At 40.0% G+C, this 23,244-nt stretch overlaps 1 protein-coding gene across 4 annotated transcripts in view; it reads left to right on the top strand.

Moving 5' to 3' along the window:
* FNDC3B (fibronectin type III domain containing 3B) overlaps window positions 1-23,244 on the top strand; it is a 373,640-nt gene that overhangs the window by 332,995 nt on the left and 17,401 nt on the right. For all 4 annotated transcript variants that reach the window (XM_010356910.2, XM_010356911.2, XM_030929406.1 and 1 more), the window contains 2 exons: window positions 12,554-12,720; window positions 15,221-15,348. In XM_010356910.2, the coding sequence (XP_010355212.1) occupies window positions 12,554-12,720; window positions 15,221-15,348 (295 nt within the window). The remainder of the gene's footprint in view (window positions 1-12,553; window positions 12,721-15,220; window positions 15,349-23,244) is intronic.

Raw genomic sequence — 23,244 nt, 5'->3', positions numbered from 1 at the left:
TATGAAGGAAGCAGCCTGAAAGTGTTACCATGAACACTTTATAAACAAGCATTGTGGGCCTTTGAAAAGAAAGCTGCTGATGTCTGAGTTGTATGGGAGTCCTAACCAGCTGTTTAAGTGTTCTTCTTAAGTATATTTTGTAACAGAAGAAAAATGAAAATTAATATATCTGTGCTTCATAATTATCATGTTAAAGAGTTGAGTCAATTTTAGCAACTATTGCTAAATTTCCTTATTCATTAAATAAAGGGGTTAAACTAGAAGACGATCTCTGATATCCTTTCACCTTTTCACCTTAAAGCAACAAATCTTTGTAGAGTATTTGTGAATTAAATCCTTTATGAAAAGGTGTCCCTTGTAAATGATTGGGACGTGTTGCTTCTTTTCCTTCATATTTTTAGCTTCTGCTATTCATAAGTAAGAAAATAAGAAAAATACTAACTTCCCTTAAGAGTAACTACTTAATGTCCAAAAACCCCTCAGGTTCTGCAACTATGATGCACTGATTTATGATGTTTATTTATATGCCTCTCACTCAGAACATTTGGCAATGTTCAGCCAAAAATGTTTTTAACCTTCTAAAGGATATATTTTTATCATTGTTATTTTGTTATTGTTGTTGTTTTCACAGCCTCCCTCCCAGGAAACTTCTATTTATTGCATGCCTACAGAGCACTAAGTGTTGAGAGTTCTGCCTACATTATTTAGTTCTTGAATAAAAAGGGAAATATTCTCTAGAAAGTAGGGTTTGTATGAAAGCCTTCTACCATTTAGGTGAAAAAAATACATTGATAAGTTGATTTGATTTCAACTTACAATTATTGGAGTTTTATACATCAGATAGAGGCACTGCTTAAGTATTAGATGGACAAAGATGACAAAAATAGATCCCTTAAGGAGCTCACAGTCTGGTGGGTGATGGTAGGACACAGATGCTTTAAAGCAAATTATGATGTGGAAGGCCTAAAGATTGACACATGCACAGAGTATAGAGGGAAAATTGAAGAATGGCATCTAAGGTAGGCTTAAAATCAAATGAACACTTCTTAGAAAAGATGATAGGTTGAGTGAGTCTTAAAAGGATGCTAATCTTGTAACCTCATGTCTGGGGAGCTTTGGGATGGAGACTGGTGATGAAGACTTGGGATAGGATGAAAATTACAGACAAAACCTCCAAAGTACAGAAAGGTACCCTGAGTCTTTCTCCAGGTAACTGTCTTTATTCGGTTATTTTCAGAACTGGTGCTTTCTTTCCCGTTAAATTTGGGCATGTTTCATGTAAATAAAAGAGATCCCAAAGAGCATCTTGCCCAAACCCTTGGCTCAAGGCAAATCAACCTAGAATTCATCTAGATCACCTGGACTTGCTATGTTGAAAGGATTCTACCCCCTGGGATAGGACATTTGTTTCCCATTTATTCTGGCTTATGATACTGAAGATTCCCAGTCCATATTTATGCAGGAAGCAGCCTTAAAGCAGTGCTTCATATTTATGGAACTAAGTTCACTTCAATGATAAGATTATGATCATTCAATCATCGATTTTTTTTTTTCTTGAATTGCTACTATGCACTGGGCCTTATGAGGTATGTGGACCATCTATGAGAGCTTATCTTGCTGAGGGAGATAAATTAACATTAAACAATAAGCAGACAGTAAAACAGACAGCAGACAGCAAAACAAAAATTAAATTAGTTTGGCCTTAAAGTGATTAAGTCTATTATTGTTAACAGATCCAGCACAGAAGATATGAATGTCTTTGGTTCCCATGTTATACAAGAAAAAATATATCTCCAAAGTAAACATTTCCATAAAGCTGCATTAACCTCATACAGGCACTAGAATAACAGGATCAGCTTGTGCGTTTTAAGATTGTAGCACTGTGCCGATGACTTTGAAGATGCGTTTATCTGTGTTAAATGAAATGTTATGCTGCCCTAACAGAATTGGAGTTGATGCTGCTCCCTGTCCTGACCCTTGTGGGTCTATGTTCCCCGATAATTGTATACAGCACTGAGGCAGGAAGAACGTAAATTCCAGGAATGCATTTATGGTTAATCTGTTGTTGAGGTTTAGTCAGACAGCCAGTGTTTTTTAAACCAAGGCTCCATGAAATTGGGCTGGAGGAAGAGGGATCTAATAGAGCAGATAATTACCACTTGCTCTCCATTAACTCAGCCGTTGTGCCCAGGACACTTTTTCTTTTGGCCAGCAAAATTGGAGAGGCTTTGTCGTGTTTACAGGGAGCCTGCCTGTTGGCATTAGAGAGGGACAGAAAGAATCTGATATAGAAACCGTAAAAGAATACACACTAGGCAACTAATAAAAGTGGCCGGGAACCTGAGCAGCATAGTGAGACCCTTTCTCTAAAACAGTTTTTAAAAACTTAGCCAGGCATGGAGGCACACACTGGGTCCCAGCTACTCCGGAGGCTGAAGTGGGAGGATCCCTTGAACTCAGGAGTTTGAGGTTGCAGTGAGCTGTGATCGCACCATTACACTCCAACTCGGGCAACAGAGTGAGACCCAGACTCTTTAAAAAAAAAAACAGTCTGGAGTATATGGGCACTGAGAAGGTGTGAGCTTTCTCAGTGTATGCCTATTATAGAACAAACTCCTGCTTATATTTCTCAGACCATGTTGCTGAATTAAATGAAATAGACGTGAGGCAGCCAGCTCAGGGCCGGAACTTTAAGAAACCCTCAGGATTTGTTTCCAGTGCTTCTCTGACTGGTCCCCGATCCATATGATCGTCTTTGTTTGATAAATGACATTTTCATGTTACATCCATCAGAAGGCTATCATGATTCTCGACATGGGTGTCAAATCTCTTAAAATCCCAGATCTGTCGCTGGATTTCTAGGTGACTAGAGGCATATCCCTTCACTTCTTTTTGCCTTAATTTCCCCTCCTACAAAATGCAAATAATGATAGCTGTCTTCAGTCCTTAACTGATGGAGAAAAAAAGATTTTAGAAACATTTTTGGCTGGATGTGGTAGCTCATGCCTGTAATCCCAACCCTTTGGGAGGCCGAGGCAGATGGGTCACCTGAGGTTAGGAGTTCAAGACCAGCCTGGCCAACATAGTGAAACCCCATCTCTACTAAAAATACAAAAATTAGCCAGGCATGGTGGCAGATGCCTATAGTCCCAACTACTTGGGAGCCTGAGGCAGGAGAATTGCTTGAACCTGGGTGGCAGAGGTTGCAGTGAGCCAAGATCGCGCCACTGTACTCCAGCCTGGGCAACAGAGCAAGACTCCATCTAAAAAAAAAAAAAAAAAAAAAAAAAAGGACATTTTTTATTTCTTAGAAAAGGAGCATTTTATCTCTTAGAAAAACAGTTTAGCCTTTGAAACAGAGTAGCTTAGTCAATCTTAGGCTAAAATGTCCAGGCACGGACAGAGGTGAGAGGTGGCAAATGAACTATTTGAGATCTTAACTGGACCGGAAATAGAAGTCAGATTGCAGTTTTACTTCTCATTTACTAAAAACAAAAATAACAGAATGGAATTAGATAGCTTTTTTTTCAGGTTGAGACAAGGTCATTAAAACATTAGTAGGCAAATAGAAATTTAGGAAACTCTGGGAATAGCATCCTTGAAGATTTTACTGCATATACTTGAAAGCAGAGTAAGAGAGTGGGAGAATGCAAACTTTTCAGGTGGTCTTTAGAAATTCTAGTCATCCTTTTTTCAAATATAAATAAATCTTCTTTTTAATATATTAATGCCTAAAGTATACCAAAAAAAAAAAAAAAAGGTTTTTTTTTTTGTTTTATTCCTTTATTCTTTGTAAAGAATTTCCACCATCAATAGGTATAGTGAAATTTTATCTCTTAGAAAAGGAGTATAAAAATATTCCACTCATTAATGAAACAGTATTACAGCCTGATCACTCACCAGCCAAAAAAGGTCCATATACAGCCAGGGACAGAGGGTTAGGAAATTAACCTCTTTTCTCAATAGCTGTTGGCACGTTCATGCTCAGTTGGTAAACGGGGACTCTTGCCAACATCAAAATCAGTTTAGGTATTGCACCTTCCCTGCCTCAGGTTCCCCACATGATGCCATCTGCTTCTCCATAGACATGGTCAGACTCCATGTTCTTGGCAGAGTGAGGGCGAATACTATCCATTTCTATTTTGAGCACCATTCGTTCCCAAATGCCACCTGAGTAACATACGGAATTCTCTATCTCTTCCTCTCTCTCTCATTCATATGGAGCCCAGGAAAATTAAGAAAAAAAAAAGGCATGTCATTTTTAATGAATATTGCTGAGCTGTTGATTTTTGATATTGTGAAACATGTTTTGAAAGGTACCATTTGCAGCCTTTAGTGGACTACAGGTTATTTTAGGTCAGCAGGTTAGAGCATTTTGAGAAGTTAATGTTAATGGGTTGCTGTGAGCCGGTAGTTGGCCTAGGGATTATAAGATAACAAGGTAGTAAACGTAGAAACGTTAGCATTATCTCTTATTTTCCACCATGAATTTAAGTTGTAGGCCAGTTAGAGCATCCTTGGATGTTTTTTTCAAAATGAAACTGTTTTAAGGAAACATTCTAAAGCTAAATTGTTCATGTATATTATATATCTCCCTATAGTGATTTAAAATAAAGGAACATTTAAAGATTTAACATGATGGAACTTCTTCCTTCAGTTGCACTTGAGTGCAAGAAGTCAACTTTCACAATGTTAAAGCCTAAAATATTGAAATTAAAAGTATAGCCTTCCCCTGGAATTTCTGGAAAATGCCCAGAATCTGTTGTTTGCCTTTCTAGTGCATATTCAATAAGGAGTCATAGAATTTACTTCGATCTCATAAAAGTTCCTGCCAACTGAACAAGACAGCTGTTTTCTGGCAGTTGAGCTGCAGAGAGTTATGTGACTTGTTCAAGTTTACAGTGACGGTAATAGTCTGCATTCTGGCTAAGATCTGTGTGTATCTTTTTGCTCTTGAAACCTTGCTCTGTCCCGCCATGGAGTACTCTGACTGGCAAGCAGAATAAAATAAGCAAAGTCATTCAGTATTCACAGACACATAGAACTTTGTTTTTCATTTTTAAATGTCTTTTTTTTTTAAGAGCAGTTTTAGGTTCACAGCAAAATTAAGCTGAAGGTACCATGATATCCCTTATCCCACCTACCCTGACACATGCACAACCTTTTCTATTGTCAGCATTGTCCCCCACAGTGGGATGTTTGTACATTTGTTACAGCTGATGAACAGACATTGGCACATCATTATTACCCAAATTCCATAATTTACATTATGGTTTACTCTTGGTGTTGTTCACTGTATGAATTTGGACAAATGTATGATGATGTGTTTCCACCATTATGGTATCACATATAGTTGTTTCCTCAGTATCTTGGGTGATTGGTTTCAGGGCAACACCCTCCCGCCCCACCCCCACCCCCACGAATTCGTGGAAGCTCCAGTCCCTTATATAAAATGGCATAGTATTTGCATATAACCTACGCACATCCTCCTATACACATTAAATTATCTCTAGTTTACTTACGATACCTAATTAATGACATTGCTATGTAAATAGTTGTTATACTGTATTGTTTAGGGAATAACAAGAACAAAAAAGGCAGAACATGTTCAGTATAGATGCAAGCATCATTTTTCCCCCATTATTTTCTATCTGCAGTTGGTTGATCCACAGATATGGTACCTAGAGATATGGAGGGCCAACTGTGCAGAATGTTTTTTTAAATCATTGGTAAATCACCAACATTAAAACTCATGTATGCTTATTGCCATCTAAGTGTCTCGTTTCAAGAAGGTATTACAGTCCAGCCTGAAACAAGTTATGGGCAGAGTCATCAAGAATTCATTTACACTGTAAACTTTTAATGACCCACCCAACCTTCTAACCAGTTTATTTCCCCTTTCCAAGTAAATATTCTTCATGTAGGACAGCATTTCTCCCCATCTTTCTTCTAAGTAAAAATGCCTAACGCTATGGGCAGTGCCTAAATTGGGCACATTGCCCCATCTTGGTGTTTTCAGCAACAGTTCTTAGCCTGGACTCGCCAGGACAGGGTGATATTGGTCACATGCCCAACTCTTCTCTCCAACTCAAGAAAACCTCATGGAATGAAAGCGAGAGGGATGCCATTCTGAGGACTCCTTCAGCTTTTCCAACCTTGTGAAACAAACTCGTGAGCATTGGTGCTTTGTTAATAATATTCGTGTTAGAAACAGTAATATTTACATAGTATTAAAAACAGTGGTATTTATGGAACATTTAAAAAGTGCTAGGCATTGTTGAATGGGTTTTCCTTCATCATCCCTTTTAATTCTCTTAATAATGCTACAGGGTAGTTACTCTTATCATACCAACTTTACAGAGGAGGAAACAGCTTACCTGATTATAGAATGCACCATTACCAGACTGTTGAACCTGAACTCAGACCCAGGCCAGCTTACTGCAGAACTTCTATCATCACCCACTGTGTTGTATCCAAAGCCCCTGCACAGTTGAGCCCCACAGGTGTTACTGTGCTTGTCCTCTTCTTGGTCCTCACAGGAGCCTGGGTCATGGGACTGATGCCTCTGCAGCTTCATGGGCACAGGCAGCAGGGGATGGAGGTAGAGTAGAAGACCCCTCAGAGGTATTGCCAGCGTGGGCCGGGGCTCCTGTGGTACCATAAGGGGTGCCTGTAGCTACATATGCCTCAGCCTGAACTCGTACTAAAATGACTCAGTGACTTTATTGAGCACGTAGTATGTTCCAGGAACTGCTATATGTACATTATTCCTTGTTGCTTTTGTCGGCAAGAGTGCTCATGTCATGAAAATAACAAAGTGAACATTTTATTTGTATTCCTTGGCCACCAAATTAGATGAGTGATTTATGTTGGGGAGAGCTAAATGTCTGGCATAGGCTGCAACAGAACGTCGCAAATTTAGATTGACATGTTCCTGCTGGGTCAAAAGCTGTGAATGACCCCAGTAACCTGGGAGAGGCCTATATAGCAGGAACTGGGAGCCAGAGGTCCTCAGGGTACAATTCAGATCCCCAAAAGGTGACCTGTGGCCTTCGTGGTGCAGAGTTTGGGGCCGTTGAATAATGCCATATGCCAGGCTCTTACTGTGTCCTGGGCTCAGTGCTAAGGTTTTACCCACATAAATATTGCACTGACTCTTAAAACAATCTACGAGGTAGATGCTATGCCCATTTTACAAATGGGAGGAACTGACACTTAGCAGGGGTGAATGATGTGGCAGTAAAGTGCAGAGCTGGTTAGAGCACAGGTCTTCCTGGGTCCAAGTCCCTGTGCTCCACCTCCTCCACCCACAGTGTCAGAGTTACAGAGTGGGTGAAGGATGGTCCAGTCCTTCTCAGCAGCAGGGGAGCAGCTCAGGGTTAAGCAGGTGTGACTCCTCGTGGAGTGCATCCCTGTTTCCTGAGCCCCACTTGCTGTCAGAAACCAAGGTATTGAGGGCTTAGAGTTTTTCACCATTTCCTGTTGCTTTAGGTCCTCTTGTTTCCAGTTGATTTCTTCCTATTCCAGGGATCTCCTCCCTTCCCCAGGGTTGGAGCAATGCACACTGAAGTATTAATAGTAGTGATCAGCGCCTTCAAGACAGCAGGACCCTTCTGTTGCCTTCTGGCCATGGTGTGATGTCCCAGGGCCTGTGGTGCATAAGCAGGTGGAATCTAAGCACTGACCCTGGTCATTCTAAATATAAGGGGAAGAGAGAGGACTAGGAAATCTGGACAGATGCCATTCTCCTCTTCATGGCAAAGCCTTGCTCTTCGGAATCCTTATCTGCATTTAAAATGTGTGGTCTTCAATCATTGTGTCTTGGGATGCTTGGTATGTTTAATTCTATCACAAAAGGCCTCTGGCTTACTTATTAATGAATGTTGAAATTAAGTTGGTCTTTTAAAAAAGATACAGGAGCAAGAAAAAAATTAACTTAGTCTTCATAAAACAAATATTTGATGAATATTTGTAATCTCTCCCTGAGTGGTTCTAGCCACAGGGGTGTTAACCTGCAGAGCTTCCTAGAAAGAGCACCATGCAAACGGCCATAAATCATTGGCCCTGAAGATAGAAGATTCTCTCTTCTGCCTCCTGGAATGATGGGAAATAATTATAGAATTGGGATGAAAGAGGAATTATATTATTCTTGTGTCGGCATATGTGCTTTTTGTTATGTTTTGATAGGTCTTTATTGTCTGATATTGGAGGAGCAAGGGGAACCAGACATTACTGTCAGCATGTACATTTCATGCTAGGGTTTACCAGAAAGAAATTTAGGATCGACAGTTATCTGAGGCCTGCTGTGTCAGAGCTTGGGGCTTTTATGTGAGCTATCAAATTCAGACCTCACCAGTGTGTTCTGAGGAAGCGTCTCTGCCTGTACTTCACTGGCAGGACCCGCCTGAGGGAGAGTAAACAGCCTCACAGGCGTAGTCCCACAGCTCATGTCTGAGGCCAACATAGCAGCCCTCTCTGTGGGGTTGCCTCTTACCCGGAAAAAATAACTTCTGTGTTAGCAGACAGTAATGTACATGGTCTCTCAGAACACACAGGGAGTCCTTTCTAAAAATCCTATCTTCATAGCATTAAGATGATTATAACTAACACATATTGAGTTATTATATATCAGGATTAGCCTAAGCACTTTGATTTTCTTTATTTATTTATTTATTTATTTATTTATTTATTTATTTTATTTATTTTGAGACAGAGTCTTGCTCTGTCACCCAGACCAGAGTACAGTGGCAATCTTGGCTCACTGCAACCTCTGCCTCCTGGGTTCAAGTGATTCTCCTGCCTCAGCCTCGTGAGTAGCTGGGACTATAGGCACACACCATCACGCCTGGCTAATTTTTGTGTTTTTAGTAGAGATGGGGTTTCACCATGCTGGCCAGGCTGGTCTCGAAATCCTAAGCTTGTGATCCGCCTGCCTCAGCCTCCCAAAGTGTTAGAATTACAGGCGTGAGCCACCACGCCCGGCCAGTACTTTTCTTTTATTAACCCATTTAAACCTCACTGTCTCTGAGGTTGGTTCCATCATTTCGCTGATTGTACAGATGAGAAAACGGAGGCATGAAGAGGCTAAACTACTCGCTGGTGTCTCATAGTCTACAGAGTCAATTCTGGTCTCAGAAATTGCATTTACTGAAAGCCTACCAAGTACCCAGATCTTTAGGGGGTATAGAAGAAGTTTAACTAGAATCTATTTGCTTATGTATTTAATGAATTTTTTTGTTGAAAAGAGTAAAATGACATGAAATTGGAAATGACTATGATAAATGATTTCCATAGTATAAAAAATTGGTACCAAGTCTTTCTCATCCCTTTCATGCCATGGTTTCATTCTTGCAGTTCTCTTTCTATTCTTGCCTTTTTTATTTCCTTAAGAAGACGAAAGGGTAGGGAAACCTTTAAAGTGAGGAAAGTGTCAGCTTTTTAATAATGTGCCTACTTGCTACCTCTGTCTTTGATGTCTCCCTGTGGCTCTTGGTCACACTTCAGAGTGAGATGATTGGAGAACATCTTCAGAAGGCATTAGCTATGATCATCTTGCATCATTGCTCAGCCCCTCTGACCTTGGGCCTGTGTGTCCATCTTAGGGCACAGGCCCCAAAAGGACAGGATACATCAGTGTTTCTAGATGACCTGATTGACACTTGATGCTTGTCTGCCTTGGGCTAAAGCTCTTAGGATTCCTTATATCTCCCCTTCCCACCTTATACTTGTTTCACCCAGGAGAGAGCCTCTGTCATGCCTATCGTCTCCTTCCCTCCTGAGGGCTCAATATCTGGTTAAATTACATGACATAGGAATTAGTTACCATCTATTTTGGCTATTTCCATACACATTCTGAGAACAAAATAAAAGAGCTCTTCTCCATGCCCCTCTCATAATTTCTTCCCATGCCCCTTTTTGGGGAAGGCAGGCCAGTCAAAGCAGTGATAGCTTTGATCAGAGCAACGAGCAGATCATGATTTATTATTGCCAGAGTAGACAGTGGGCTACATTAGAGGACTGCTTAGACACATGCTTATTCTAGAAAAGGCTGAAGGAAGAAAGAACCACCCCTTTCCCTCCTCTTCTCATCTCCCTTCTGCTGGGAGCACCAGGCTGCCAGTTCCCAACTTCCTCTCCACAGGGAATTGCAGCTGTAAGGTGGCCTCCTGGAGCTGCCTAACTCCGCCTTCACTGAAAATAAGGTGACTGAATTTTAAAGGTGAAATCCTCTGCAGTCATGTCTCCACCACAGCCTTCAAGGTCACTCCCACTTTTTTCTAGACACGATTGGGGTCATTTTTGTATTTCTAATTAACACTGTCTCCAGACATAAATAAAATTTTAAATTTCTCATTACTATCAGCTGTTTCCACTATGTTTTTCATAGATTGGAATGCAGTTTTAAACAGTTAATAAAATGCTCCAGTACAAGAACAAAATAAGAAGTTAAAGGACAAAATAGAAACAGAAGATTTTGATGTACTTGAAAATTGATACGTATGTTGTCTGTGCTATTTAGATTACAAACTTAGAGTACTGCATTTGCTTCAGTAAATTTCTTTGTGACTGAGTGCTGCTAGCTTACATTGTAATTGGGCCTGGGTACAAATATACATTGAACTTATTTTCCAAAAATACTCTCCTTAGAGTGTGGCATGGCAGGAAAGCATACTGTTCCTAATAGTCCTTTCCAAACTCCTTTAAAAACTGACCTTTATGGCAAGTCTGTAATGAAGATGTAACACTTTCACTTCTTAAACCATGACTTCAATTTGTGATATAATTAAGGGCAATTACTCCTGTTAGAGATTGTAGACTGGGTTAGGCTGAGTTAATAAATAGCTGTTTGGCTCTAGCATTAGCAAGGATGTCTTCATTAGGGTAGTAATGTGTCAAGAGTGCTAAACAGGTTGCCATGGTATTTGTGGGTTTCAGCCTGGACTCTGGCTTTCCTGAAATTAAAAATGTTCAGCCTTTAATAAAAGGCACTTCCTTACACAGCAAAGCAGACAGAACACTAAATAGGTGAAATGACCAGGGCTCAGGAACTTGATTGCAGAGGCTGATGAATACACATGTGGATATTTTAAAGTAAGCATTGACTCTGGCAGGCTTTGTTAAAAAAAAAAAAAAAAGAAAAAGAAAAGGAAAAAAGAAAAAGTTTTAGATCTGTATCTCTTCATTTTTCCATTCATTCATCCATCCAGAGGGACTATTCTCCAGCACATGGAAAAGCTGCTGCTCTGCTTCAGAAAACCTAGCCCACACTCAGGACCAGCCAACTCACAGGGATTAGGTCTTATTCATCTTTCAAATCCACAGAGCCTAGCACACAGCAGATGTTCAAGAAATGTTTACTAAATGAATACATAAATTCTGCTTACCCCTAGGCCAAATTGGTCAAAGAGTCAGACATTTTGGCTTATGATTTTGTTAGTGGTCGACTTCCAGTAGTATCTGAAGACAGTGGATTGTCCTCAGATGCTGCGACGAAGCCCTGGAAATGTAGAATCCGTTGGCCTGTCTGTCTAGGAACAAGGCATTGTGGTTGGATTAACTTATGTAGTGGTTCTCAAAGTGTCCACTGGACCAGCAGGATTCAAATACTGAATCTACTAAAGATCCTGGATGACTTATGGGAAGTTATGTTATTTCCAAAATTTTACAGTTAAACTATAGTTTTTAAAAAGATGACAGCATACTATAGTTCTCAAATACATTTTTATTGTGAAAATGTTGTTTTCAAGACCCTGGGGGAAAACACCTAAAACATAAGACCCTGTTTGTTTATCTTTGTGCCTGTTATGCTTAACGTTTCGTGGAAATCTTAATTAGCAGAGAAGTGCAAAATAGTCCTGGATCAGATAGGGGAAGGAGCCAAAAGCTGCCACTCCAAACTGTCCAGGCCACCTGTGCTGTTTGTCTGTGATTTTGATGAACCTGATGGATGATTCTGAACACAGTATTTTTTTTTTTTCTCTTTACATGAGTTCTGAACGATCCATAGTCCTAAATGTCTCCTTAGCAATTGAGGAATGGGGCTTTGAAAAACTCTTGGGAAGACAGATAAAAGTTAAAATTAAAAGCATTTCTGGCCAAACCTCAGTTATTTGCAAAATTTGGCTAAAGAGGACATATTATTTCTTAGGTGTCCTGTTAACATTAACTTCATTGCCTAGGAAATAGTAGAATATTAGTTTATGCTATCAGATTATAGATATTACCATTATGAAAAATTTGAAAATTCTGTTTTTTATTAGTAAATAAAAACATGAGCAAATAAAAACATTCTGATGTTTCTAGAATCTAGATCCTAATTAAAGGAGTCTCATTCCAGTCTTTATATGTGCTTAAGTTTATGTTTTTCTTTTATAAAAACATACATTTAGACATTAAACTTAACCCTAATGTAGCAACTGGCTGATTATTAATTCAGAATATATGGAAAGCGTTTACCAAGTTGGCCTAATCTGCTCCAGCAGTTTGCATCATAATTAATTTCTTGTCATTAATAGAAGTTCAGGTGGCTAATTGATTCTGCTCCTTCTTCTAGGTTTATTTCAATCTACAGAGGACCCAGCCACACCTACAAGGTCCAGAGACTGACGGAATTCACATGCTACTCCTTCAGAATCCAGGCAGCAAGCGAGGCTGGGGAAGGGCCCTTCTCAGAAACCTATACCTTCAGCACAACCAAAAGTGTCCCCCCCACCATCAAAGGTGTGTAGGCTGTGTATTCTTTCATGCTGTCTTGTGAGAGTAAGGCACTGTTGGGACTTATAGAAATAAGCCCTTTTCTGATGTTAAATATAATGTCAGCAAGATAGAATCCAAAGAACATTCTAAAGAAGATTGAGCAATGTGTTGTCTAGGTGAAATGAGAGACCTTGAAAGGAAAGGGCCTACAGATAATGACTTTTCTCTGTATGTATGTGTGTTTATCAAAAATAATGGTTACAAATAAGGGTTAATTCCTGGTGCTGCAGCCCTTAAGACAGTTTACCAAGGAAGGCATCACACTCCCTTTCCTAGACGTTCAGAGAAGCAGAGGTTGGCATTCATCTTTCAGTGACTTTGGTGCCTAGAGACTGACTTAGGCAACTTCAGCAGCCTTTCCCTTTTGGCACACAGCTCTTGGTGTGGAGCGATGCCTTTGGAAAGCTGTAGCAGTGATCTGCTGTAATCCCCTTGGGTACTTATCTTGAAGTTTGTGGGTGACTACTTTCCTACTCTGGCCCCTTAATGGGATTGGGTACTGCAGAAGTCATGAGAGCCCCACATATCCAGATCTTCCCCCATGTCTCCTGAGGCTAGTGAACAAAAGACACTCTGCCTGGACCCTACTTCCACTGGGTCTGCTGAGCCTTCAGCCTGTTTTCTAGCCACAGAGCTATGCCTGACTGCAGCTAACTTGCAAGGCAGGAAATAGCAACAGGAGCCATAGCATGCTCAGCCTGTCCACCCAGCCACTCCTGGACTCCTGAGTCTTTAAGGGGACAGACAGCACAAGTGGCTTTATCTAGCTGTTGCTCAAAATAATCCTAAGGCTGACAGCAGGGTAAAGTACAACCTGCAGAAAAGATCCTTGCATATGTGTTTGACTCTCTACTCCCACATGAGGAGGTGTGTCAACTACAACCAGGGCACAAAGTCAATTATAGGAACTCTCCAGGACCTGGGTCAGGGTTTGGCTTGGATTCTACGAACCCCATAGCTCCTTCCAGGATTAGTTTAGGGCAAATACCTTGCTCCTGATTCCCTGCCCTGAAGACTCTTTGGCAGATCCTTCTTTATGTGACTAAGAAACAAGTATGAATGTGCATACACATGCATGGCCTTGCCAGGTCACTTTGGCAGTAAACGCCCTGGCCCTTTGGTGCAGCTTTGCCTTTCAGTTATAACACAAAAGATGTCTGAGCACACTGTGGCTGCTTTGGTTTGTTAGTACCGAGGAAGGGTGGCTAGATTTATCAATTATCCCACTTCAGTGGTCTTTCTAGTATGAAGGAGTACTATCTTTGCCTCTCAAAGGGATTCTTGGTGGGGATACATTTTACAAAAAATACAATGGCACATTGACAGTGCTTGCATCTCCCGACCTTTCTACTTCAGAAGGGCAGTTTTCCCACTCTGACACATGATCAGGTTGTCTTCCTCTCACTCTTAGATTCAGGAAATTATTGTCTTAGCTGGAGGACTGTTTAATCTGATAGGCTTCCTTATTTAGTTTTTTCATAAAATGCTTGGAATTTTGGCCAAGTATTTCCAGCATAGGCTCCTTTTTTTCTTCTTTCTTTCTTTCTTCTTTCTTCTTTCTTCCTTCTTCTCCCCGCCCCTCCTTCTTCTTCTTAAGGAAAGCATTATTTTTCTGAAACAGTGTCACACAGAATTGCAAGTAGAAACAACTCTCTCTAAAGAATTAGTTGCATGTAATTAGGGGTTAAAGTATAAGGGGGTTCAGACAGGAGATATACGTTCTAGTTACAAAATAGGAAAATGTCATATTGAATCATAGAAGTTATGAAAATATTTTTTAAATCTAGAATATTTTAAGTGCCTTACTACAGACTAATATAATTTAGTTTAAATGAGAATGAGGAGTTCAGTAAGTGAAAAATAAAATATATATAAAAATAATTTAATTTTTAAAGGCTTTCAGTGCTACCCATTCTCCAGGACTGCTCTCACATGTCACCTGCTCCTCAGACTTTCCTTAGATCCCCACCCACTTATGCTCTTTTCCTCCCCTGGAAATTCCCAGTGTTTTGTTTGTATCTCTCATTTTTATTCTCTGATGTTTCTTTTTGTATGCGTCTCATACCTTGCTCTCCCCTTCCTTCAACTAAATCTTAAGTTTCTTGAAAACAGGGTTTACTTTGCCTGTTTTTGCATCTCCCAGAATACCTAGTACAGGGCCTAAGCCATAGAGGATGCTCAATTGCCATAGGAGAAAAAAAGATGTGATCCACATCAAGCTGTTATTCATGGGATAATGGGCAAAGGATTTTTTCATCAATGGCTTTTTAGTCATGGAGTAACTTCTCTGTGCCTAAAGGGCACCCTGATGGTTTTATGAGTGCCTGGGCAAATAAACTCCTCTCTCAGGGCAAACACAGGCACAACCTTGCTCTCTCGTGGATTCTCACAAATAGTGCTAAAGTGTTGACTATTAACATGATATTTTGAATTTTGAGCTTGGATGTGTGGGTTTGTATTTCAGCACCTCGAGTAACACAGTTAGAAGGAAATTCATGTGAAATTTTATGGGAGACGGTACCACCAATGAAAGGTGACCCTGTTAACTACATTCTGCAGGTATTGGTTGGAAGAGAATCTGAGTACAAACAGGTAAGAACCAATGTACATGGCACATGTGCGACTGAGTATGGCTGGCTCCATGCCTCTGCTCATTGCTATGAATGACTCAGTGAACTATGTTTTTCTTAAAATCAATGATAGAAACTGCCTAACTTGTACTTATTACATAATTCTTCAGAGTGTTTGAAGCCTAGTTTACATTTTGTATATGGTGGTATTCATCTTCAATTTTCAGTTCTCAAGCATATGCTCGTCTTAAAGAGTTGTAAAGTGTTTATTTGTATTTGACATTGATGGTGAGGTTTGCATGTATCAAAGTCTGTATGTAACTGAAAACTAAAGTGCCTGTGATTTTACTATAGAGGGGAAGTAGTCTCTCTTTTTGTTGTTGTTAGTATTGATCTTTTTAATTATTATACTGTAAGTTCTGGTATACATGTGTGAACATGCAGGTTTGTTACATAGGTATACTTGTGCCATGGTGGTTTGCTGTGCCCATCAACCTGTCATCTACATTAGGTATTTCTTCTAATGCTATCCCTCCCCTTGACCCCCACCCCCTGTCAGGCCCCGGTGTCAGATGTTCCTCTCCCTGTGCCCATATGTTCTCATTGTTCAACTCCCCCTTATGAGTGAGAACATGCAGTGTTTGGTTTTCTGTTCCTGTGTTAGTTTGCCAAGAATAATGGTTTCCAGCTTCATCCATGTCCCTGCAAAGGACATGAACTAATTATTTTTTATGGCTGCATAGTATTCCATGGTGTATACGTGCCACATTTGCTTTATGCCTAACATTGATGGGCATTTGGGTTTGTTCCAAGTCTTTGCTATCGTAAATAGTGCCGCAGTAAACATATGTGTGCATGTGTCTTTATAGTAGAATGATTTATAATCCTTTGGGTATATACCCAGCAATGGGATCACTGGTCAAATGGTATTTCTGGTTCTAGATCCTTGAGGAATTACCACACTGTCTTCCACAATGGTTAAACTAATTTACACTCCCACCAACAGTGTAAAAGTGTTCCTATTTCTCCACATCCTCTCCAACATCTGTAGTTTCCTGACTTTTTAATGACTGCCATTATAACTGGCATGAGATGGTATCTCATAGTGGTTTTGATTTGCATTTCTCCAATGACAAGTGATGATGAGTTTTTTTCGTATGTTTGTTGGCCGCATAAATGTCTTCTTTTGAGAAGTGTCTGTTCATATCCTTTGCCCACTTTTTAATGGGGTTGTTTGTTTTTTTCTTGTAAATTTGTGTAAAGTCCTTGTAGATGCTGGATATTAGCCCTTTCTCAGATGGATAGATTGCAAAAATTTTCTCCCATTCTGTAGGTTGCCTATTCACTTCGATGATAGTTTCTCTTCCTGTGCAGAAGCTCTTTAGCTTACTTAGATCCCATTTGTCAATTTTGGCTTTTGTTACCATTGCTTCTGGTGTTTTAGTCATGAAGTCTTTACCCATGCCTATGTTCTAAATGGTATTACCTAAGTTTTCTTCTAGGGTTTTTATGGTTTTAGGTCTTACGTTTAAATCTTTAATCCATCTTGAGTTAAATTTGTATAAGTGGTAAGGAAGGGGTCCAGTTTCAGTTTTCTGCATATAGCTAGCCAGTTTTCCCAACACCATTTATTAAATAGGGAATCCTTTCCCCATTTCTTGTTTTTGTCAGGTTTGTCAAAGATCAGAGGGTTGTAGATGTGTGGTGTTATTTCTGAGCCCTCTGTTCTGTTCCATTGGTCTATATATCTGTTTTGGTACCAGTACCATGCTGTTTTGGTTACTGTAGTCATGTAATATAGTTTGAAGTCAGGTAGCGTGATGCCTCCAGCTTTGTTCTTTTATGCTTAGGATTGTCTTGGCTATACATGTTCTTTTCTGGTTCCACATGAAACTTAAAATAGTTATTTCTAATTCTGTGAAGAAAGTCAGTGGTAACCTGATGGGAATAGCATTGAATCTATAAATTATTTTGGACAGTATGGCCATTTTCATATTGATTCTTCCTATCCATGAGCATGGAATGTTTTCCATTTGTTTGTGTCCTCTCTTATTTCCTTGAGCAGTGGTTTGTAGTTCTCCCTGAAGAGGTCCTTCACATCTCCTGTAAGTTGTATTCCTAGGTATTTTATTCTCTTTGTAGCAGTTGTGAATGGGAGTTTGCTCATGATTGGGCTGTCTATTATTGGCATATAGGAATGGTTGTGATTTTTGCACATGGATTTGGTATCCTGAGACTTTGCTGAAGTTGCTTATCAGCTTAAGGAGTTTTGGGGCTGAGACAATGGGGTTTTCTAAATATACAATCATGTCATCGAGGGGAAGTAGTCTTAACCTAACTACTGAAGCCTACATTCTGTCTACCTTTTTTTTTTTATTATTATAATTTAAGTTCTAGGGTACATGTGCATAACGTGCAGGTTTGTTACATATGTATACTTGTGCCATGTTGGTGTGCTGCACCCATCAACTCGTCAGCACCCATCAATTTGTCATTTATATCAGGTATAACTCCCAATGCAATCCCTCCCCCCTCCCCCCTCCCCATGATAGGCCCCGATGTGTGATGTTCCCCTTCCCGAGTCCAAGTGATCTCATTGTTCAGTTCCCACCTATGAGTGAGAACAAGGGGTGTTTGGTTTTCTGTTCTTGTGATAGTTTGCTAAGAATGATGGTTTCCAGCTGCATCCATGTCCCTACAAAGGATGCAAACTCATCCTTTTTTATGGCTGCATAATATTCCATGGTGTATATGTGCCACATTTTCTTAATCCAGTCTGTCACTGATGGACATTTGGGTTGATTCCAAGTCTTTGCTATTGTGAATAGTGACACAATAAACATGGGTGTGCATGTGTCTTTATAGCAGCATGATTTATAATCCTTTGGGTATATACCCAGTAGTGCAATGGCTGGGTCATATGGTACATCTAGTTCTAGATCCTTGAGGAATTGCCATACTGTTTTCCATAATGGTTGAACTAGTTTACAATCCCACCAACAGTGTAAAAGTGTTCCTATTTCTCCACATCCTCTCCAGCACCTGTTGTTTCCTGACTTTTTAATGATTGCCATTCTAACTGGTGTGAGATGGTATCTCATTGTGGTTTTGATTTGCATTTCTCTGATGGCCAGTGATGATGAGCATTTTTTCATGTGTCTGCTGGCTGTATGAATGTCTTCTTTTGAGAAATGTCTGTTCATATCCTTTGCCCACTTTTTGATGGGGTTGTTTGTTTTTTTCTTGTAAATTTGTTTGAGTTCTTTGTAGATTCTGGATATTAGCCCTTTGTCAGATGAGTAGATTGCAAAAATTTTCTCCCATTCTGTAGGTTGCCTGTTCACTCTGATGGTAGTTTCTTTTGCTGTGCAGAAGCTCTTTAGTTTAATCAGATCCCATTTGTCAATTTTGGCTTTTGCTGCCATTGCTTTTGGTGTTTTAGACATGAAGTCCTTGCCCATGCCTATGTCCTGAATGGTACTACCTAGGTTTTCTTCTAGGGTTGTTATGGTATTAGGTCTAACATTTAAGTCTCTAATCCATCTTGAATTAATTTTCGTATAAGGGGTAAGGAAAGGATCCAGTTTCAGCTTTCTACTTATGGCTAGCCAGTATTCCCAGCACCATTTATTAAATAGGGAGTCCCTTCCCCATTTCTTGTTTCTCTCAGGTTTGTCAAAGATCAGATGGCTGTAGATGTGTGGTATTATTTCTGAGGACTCTGTTCTGTTCCATTGGTCTATATCTCTGTTTTGGTACCAGTACCATGCTGTTTTGGTTACTGTACCCTTGTAGTATAGTTTGAAGTCAAGTAGCATGATGCCTCCAGCTTTGTTCTTTTGACTTAGGATTGTCTTGGCAATGCGGGCTCTTTTTTGGTTCCATATGAACTTTAAAGCCATTTTTTCCAGTTCTGTGAAGAAACTCATTGGTAGGTTGATGGGGATGGCATTGAATCTATAAATAACCTTGGGCAGTATGGCCATTTTCACGATATTGATTCTTCCTATCCATGAGCATGGTATGTTCTTCCATTTGTTTGTGTCCTCTTTTATTTCACTGAGCAGTGGTTTGTAGTTCTCCTTGAAGAGGTCCTTTACATCCCTTGTAAGTTGGATTCCTAGGTATTTTATTCTCTTTGAAGCAATTGTGAATGGAAGTTCATTCCTGATTTGGCTCTCTGTTTGTCTGTTACTGGTGTATAAGAATGCTTGTGATTTTTGCACATTGATTTTGTATCCTGAGACTTTGCTGAAGTTGCTTATCAGCTTAAGGAGATTTTGGGCTGACACAATGGGGTTTTCTAAATATACAATCATGTCATCTGCAAACAGGGACAATTTGACTTCTTCTTTTCCTAACTGGATACCCTTGATTTCTTTCTCTTGCCTGATTGCCCTAGCCAGAACTTCCAAGACTATGTTGAATAGGAGTGGTGAGAGAGGGCATCCCTGTCTTGTGCCAGTTTTCAAAGGGAATTTTTCCAGTTTTTGCCCATTCGGTATGACATTGGCTGTGGGTTTGTCATAAATAGCTCTTATTATTTTGAGGTACGTTCCATCAATACCGAATTTATTGAGCGTTTTTAGCATGAAGGGCTGTTAAATTTTGTCAAAAGCCTTTTCTGCATCTATTGAGATAATCATGTGGTTCTTGTCTTTGGTTCTGTTTATATGCTGGATTGCGTTTATTGATTTGCGAATGTTGAACCAGCCTTGCATCCCAGGGATGAAGCCCACTTGATCATGGTGGATAAGCTTTTTGATGTGCTGCTGAATCTAGTTTGCCAGTATTTTATTGAGGATTTTTGCATCGATGTTCATCAGGGATATTGGTCTAAAATTTTCTTTTTTTGTTGTGTCTCTGCCAGGCTTTGGTATCAGGATGATGTTGGCCTCATAAAATGAGTTAGGGAGGATTCCCTCTTTTTCTATTGATTGGAATAGTTTCAGAAGGAATGGTACCAGCTTCTCTTTGTACCTCTGGTAGAATTCAGCTGTGAATCCATCTGGTCCTGAACTTTTTTTGGTTGGTAGGCTATTAATTATTGCCTCAATTTCAGAGCCTGCTATTGGTCTATTCAGGGATTCAACTTCTTCCTGGTTTAGTCTTGGAAGAGTGTAAGTGTCCAGGAAATTATCCATTTCCTCTAGATTTTCTAGTTTATTTGCGTAGAGGTGTTTGTAGTATTCTCTGATGGTAGTTTGTATTTCTGTGGGGTCCGTGGTGATATCCCCTTTATCATTTTTTATTGCATCTATTTGATTCTTCTCTCTTTTCTTCTTTATTAGTCTTCCTAGCGGTCTGTCAATTTTGTTGATCTTTTCAAAAAACCAACTCCTGGATTCATTGATTTTTTTGGAGGGTTTTTTGTGTCTCTATCTCCTTCAGTTCTGCTCTGATCTTAGTTTTTTCTTGCCTTCTGCTAGCTTTTCAATGTGTTTGCTCTTGCTTCTCCAGTTCTTTTAATTGTGATGTTAGAGTGTCAATTTTAGATCTTTCCAGCTTTCTCTTGTGGGCATTTAATGCTATAAATTTCCTCTACACACTGCTTTAAATGTGTCCCAGAGATTCTGGTATGTTGTATCTTTGTTCTCATTGGTTTCAAAGAACATCTTTATTTCTGCCTTCATTTCGTTATGTACCCAGTAGTCATTCAGGAGCAGGTTGTTCAGTTTCCATGTAGTTGAGCGATTGATTGAGTTTCTTAGTCCTGAGTTCTAGTTTGATTGCACTGTGGTCTGAGAGACAGTTTGTTATAATTTCTGTTCTTGTACATTTGCTGAGGAGTGCTTTACTTCCAATTATGTGGTCAATTTTGGAATAAGTGCGATGTGGTGCTGAGAAGAATGTATATTCTGTTGATTTGGGGTGGAGAGTTCTATAGATGTCTCTTAGGTCCACTTGGTGCAGAGATGAGTTCAATTCCTGGATATCCTTGTTAACTTTCTGTCTCGTTGATCTGTCTAATGTTGACAGTGGAGTGTTGAAGTCTCGCATTATTATTGTATGGGAGTCTAAGTCTCTTTGTAAGTCTCTAAGGACTTGCTTTATGAATCTGGGTGCTCCTGTATTGGGTGCATATATATTTAGGATAGTTAGCTCTTCCTGTTGAATTGATCCCTTTACCATTATGTAATGGCCTTCTTTGTCTCTTTTGATCTTTGATGGTTTAAAGTCTATTTTATCAGAGACTAGGATTGCAACCCCTGCTTTTTTTTGTTCTCGATTTGCTTGGTAGATCTTCCTCCATCCCTTTATTTTGAGCCTATGTAGGTCTCTGCATGTGAGATGGGTCTCCTGAATACAGCAGACTGATGGGTCTTGACTCTTGATCCAATTTGCCAGTCTGTGTCTTTTAATTGGAGCATTTAGTCCATTAACATTTAAGGTTAATATTGTTATGTGTGAACTTGATCCTGCCATTAAGATATTAACTGGTTTTTTTTGCTCGTTAGTTGATGCAGTTTCTTCCTAGCCTCGATGGTCTTTACATTTTGGCATGTTTTTGCAATGGCTGGTACCGGTTGTTCCTTTCCATGTTTAGTGCTTCCTTCAGGGTCTCTTGTAAGGCAGGCCTGGTGGTGACAAAATCTCTAAGCATTTGCTTATCTGTAAAGGATTTTATTTCTCCTTCACTTATGAAACTTAGTTTGGCTGGATATGAAATTCTGAGTTTAAAATTCTTTTCTTTAAGAATGTTGAATATTGGCCCCCACTCTCTTCTGGCTTGGAGAGTTTCTGCCGAGAGGTCTGCTGTTAGTCTGATGGGCTTCCCTTTGTGGGTAACCCGACCTTTCTCTCTGGCTGCCCTTAAGATTTTTTCCTTCATTTCAACTTTGGTGAATCTGGCAATGATGTGTCTTGGAGTTGCTCTTCTGGAGGAGTATCTTTGTGGCGTTCTCTGTATTTCCTGAATTTGAATGTTGGCCTGCCCTACTAGGCTGGGGAAGTTCTCCTGGATGATATCCTGAAGAGTGTTTTCCAACTTGCTTCCATTTTCCCCCTCACTTTCAGGCACCCCAATCAGACGTAGATTTGGTCTTTCTACATAATCCCATACTTCTTGCAGGCTTTGTTCATTTCTTTTTCTTCTTTTTTCTTTTGGTTTCTCTTCTCGCTTCATTTCATTCATTTGATCCTCAATCGCTGATACTCTTCCTTCCAGTTGATCAAGTCGGTTAGTGAAGCTTGTGGATTTGTCACGTATTTCTCGTGTCATGGTTTTCATCTCTGTCATTTCATTTATGACCTTCTATGCATTAATTATTCTAGCTATCAATTCTTCCACTCTTTTTTCAAGATTTTTAGTTTCTTTGAGCTGGGTACGTAATTCCTCCTTTAGCTCTGAGAAGTTTGATGGACTGAAGCCTTCTTCTCTCATCTTGTCAAAGTCATTCTCTGACCAGCTTTGATCCATTGCTGGCAATGTGCTGCGCTCCTTTGCAGGGGGAGATGCGCTCTTATTTTTTGAATTTCCAGCTTTTCTGCCCTGCTTCTTCCCCATCTTTGTGGTTTTATCTGCCTCTGGTCTTTGATGATGGTGACGTACTAATGGGGTTTTGGTATAGGTGTTCTTCCTGTTTGATAGTTTTCCTTCTAATAGTCAGGACCCTCAGCTGTAGGTCTGTTGGAGATTGCTTGAGGTCCACTCCAGACCCTGTTTGCCTGGGTATCAGCAGCAGAGGTTGCAGAAGATAGAATATTGCTGAACAGCGAGTGTACCTGTCTGATTCTTACTTTGGAAGCTTCCTCTCAGGGGTGTACTCCAGCCTGTGAGGTGTGGGGTGTCAGACTGCCCCTAGTGGGGGATGTCCCCCAGTTAGGCTACTCAGGGGTCAGGGACCCACTTGAGCAGGCAGTCTGTCCGTTCTCAGATCTCAACCTCCGTGTTGAGAGATCCACTGCTCTCTTCAAA

This window comes from Rhinopithecus roxellana, chromosome 1, assembly GCF_007565055.1.
Source record: "Rhinopithecus roxellana isolate Shanxi Qingling chromosome 1, ASM756505v1, whole genome shotgun sequence".
Classification (NCBI taxonomy): domain Eukaryota; kingdom Metazoa; phylum Chordata; class Mammalia; order Primates; family Cercopithecidae; genus Rhinopithecus; species Rhinopithecus roxellana.
The sequence above is the reverse complement of the archived record's forward strand: the minus strand, read 5'-3'. Positions and strand labels throughout refer to the sequence as shown.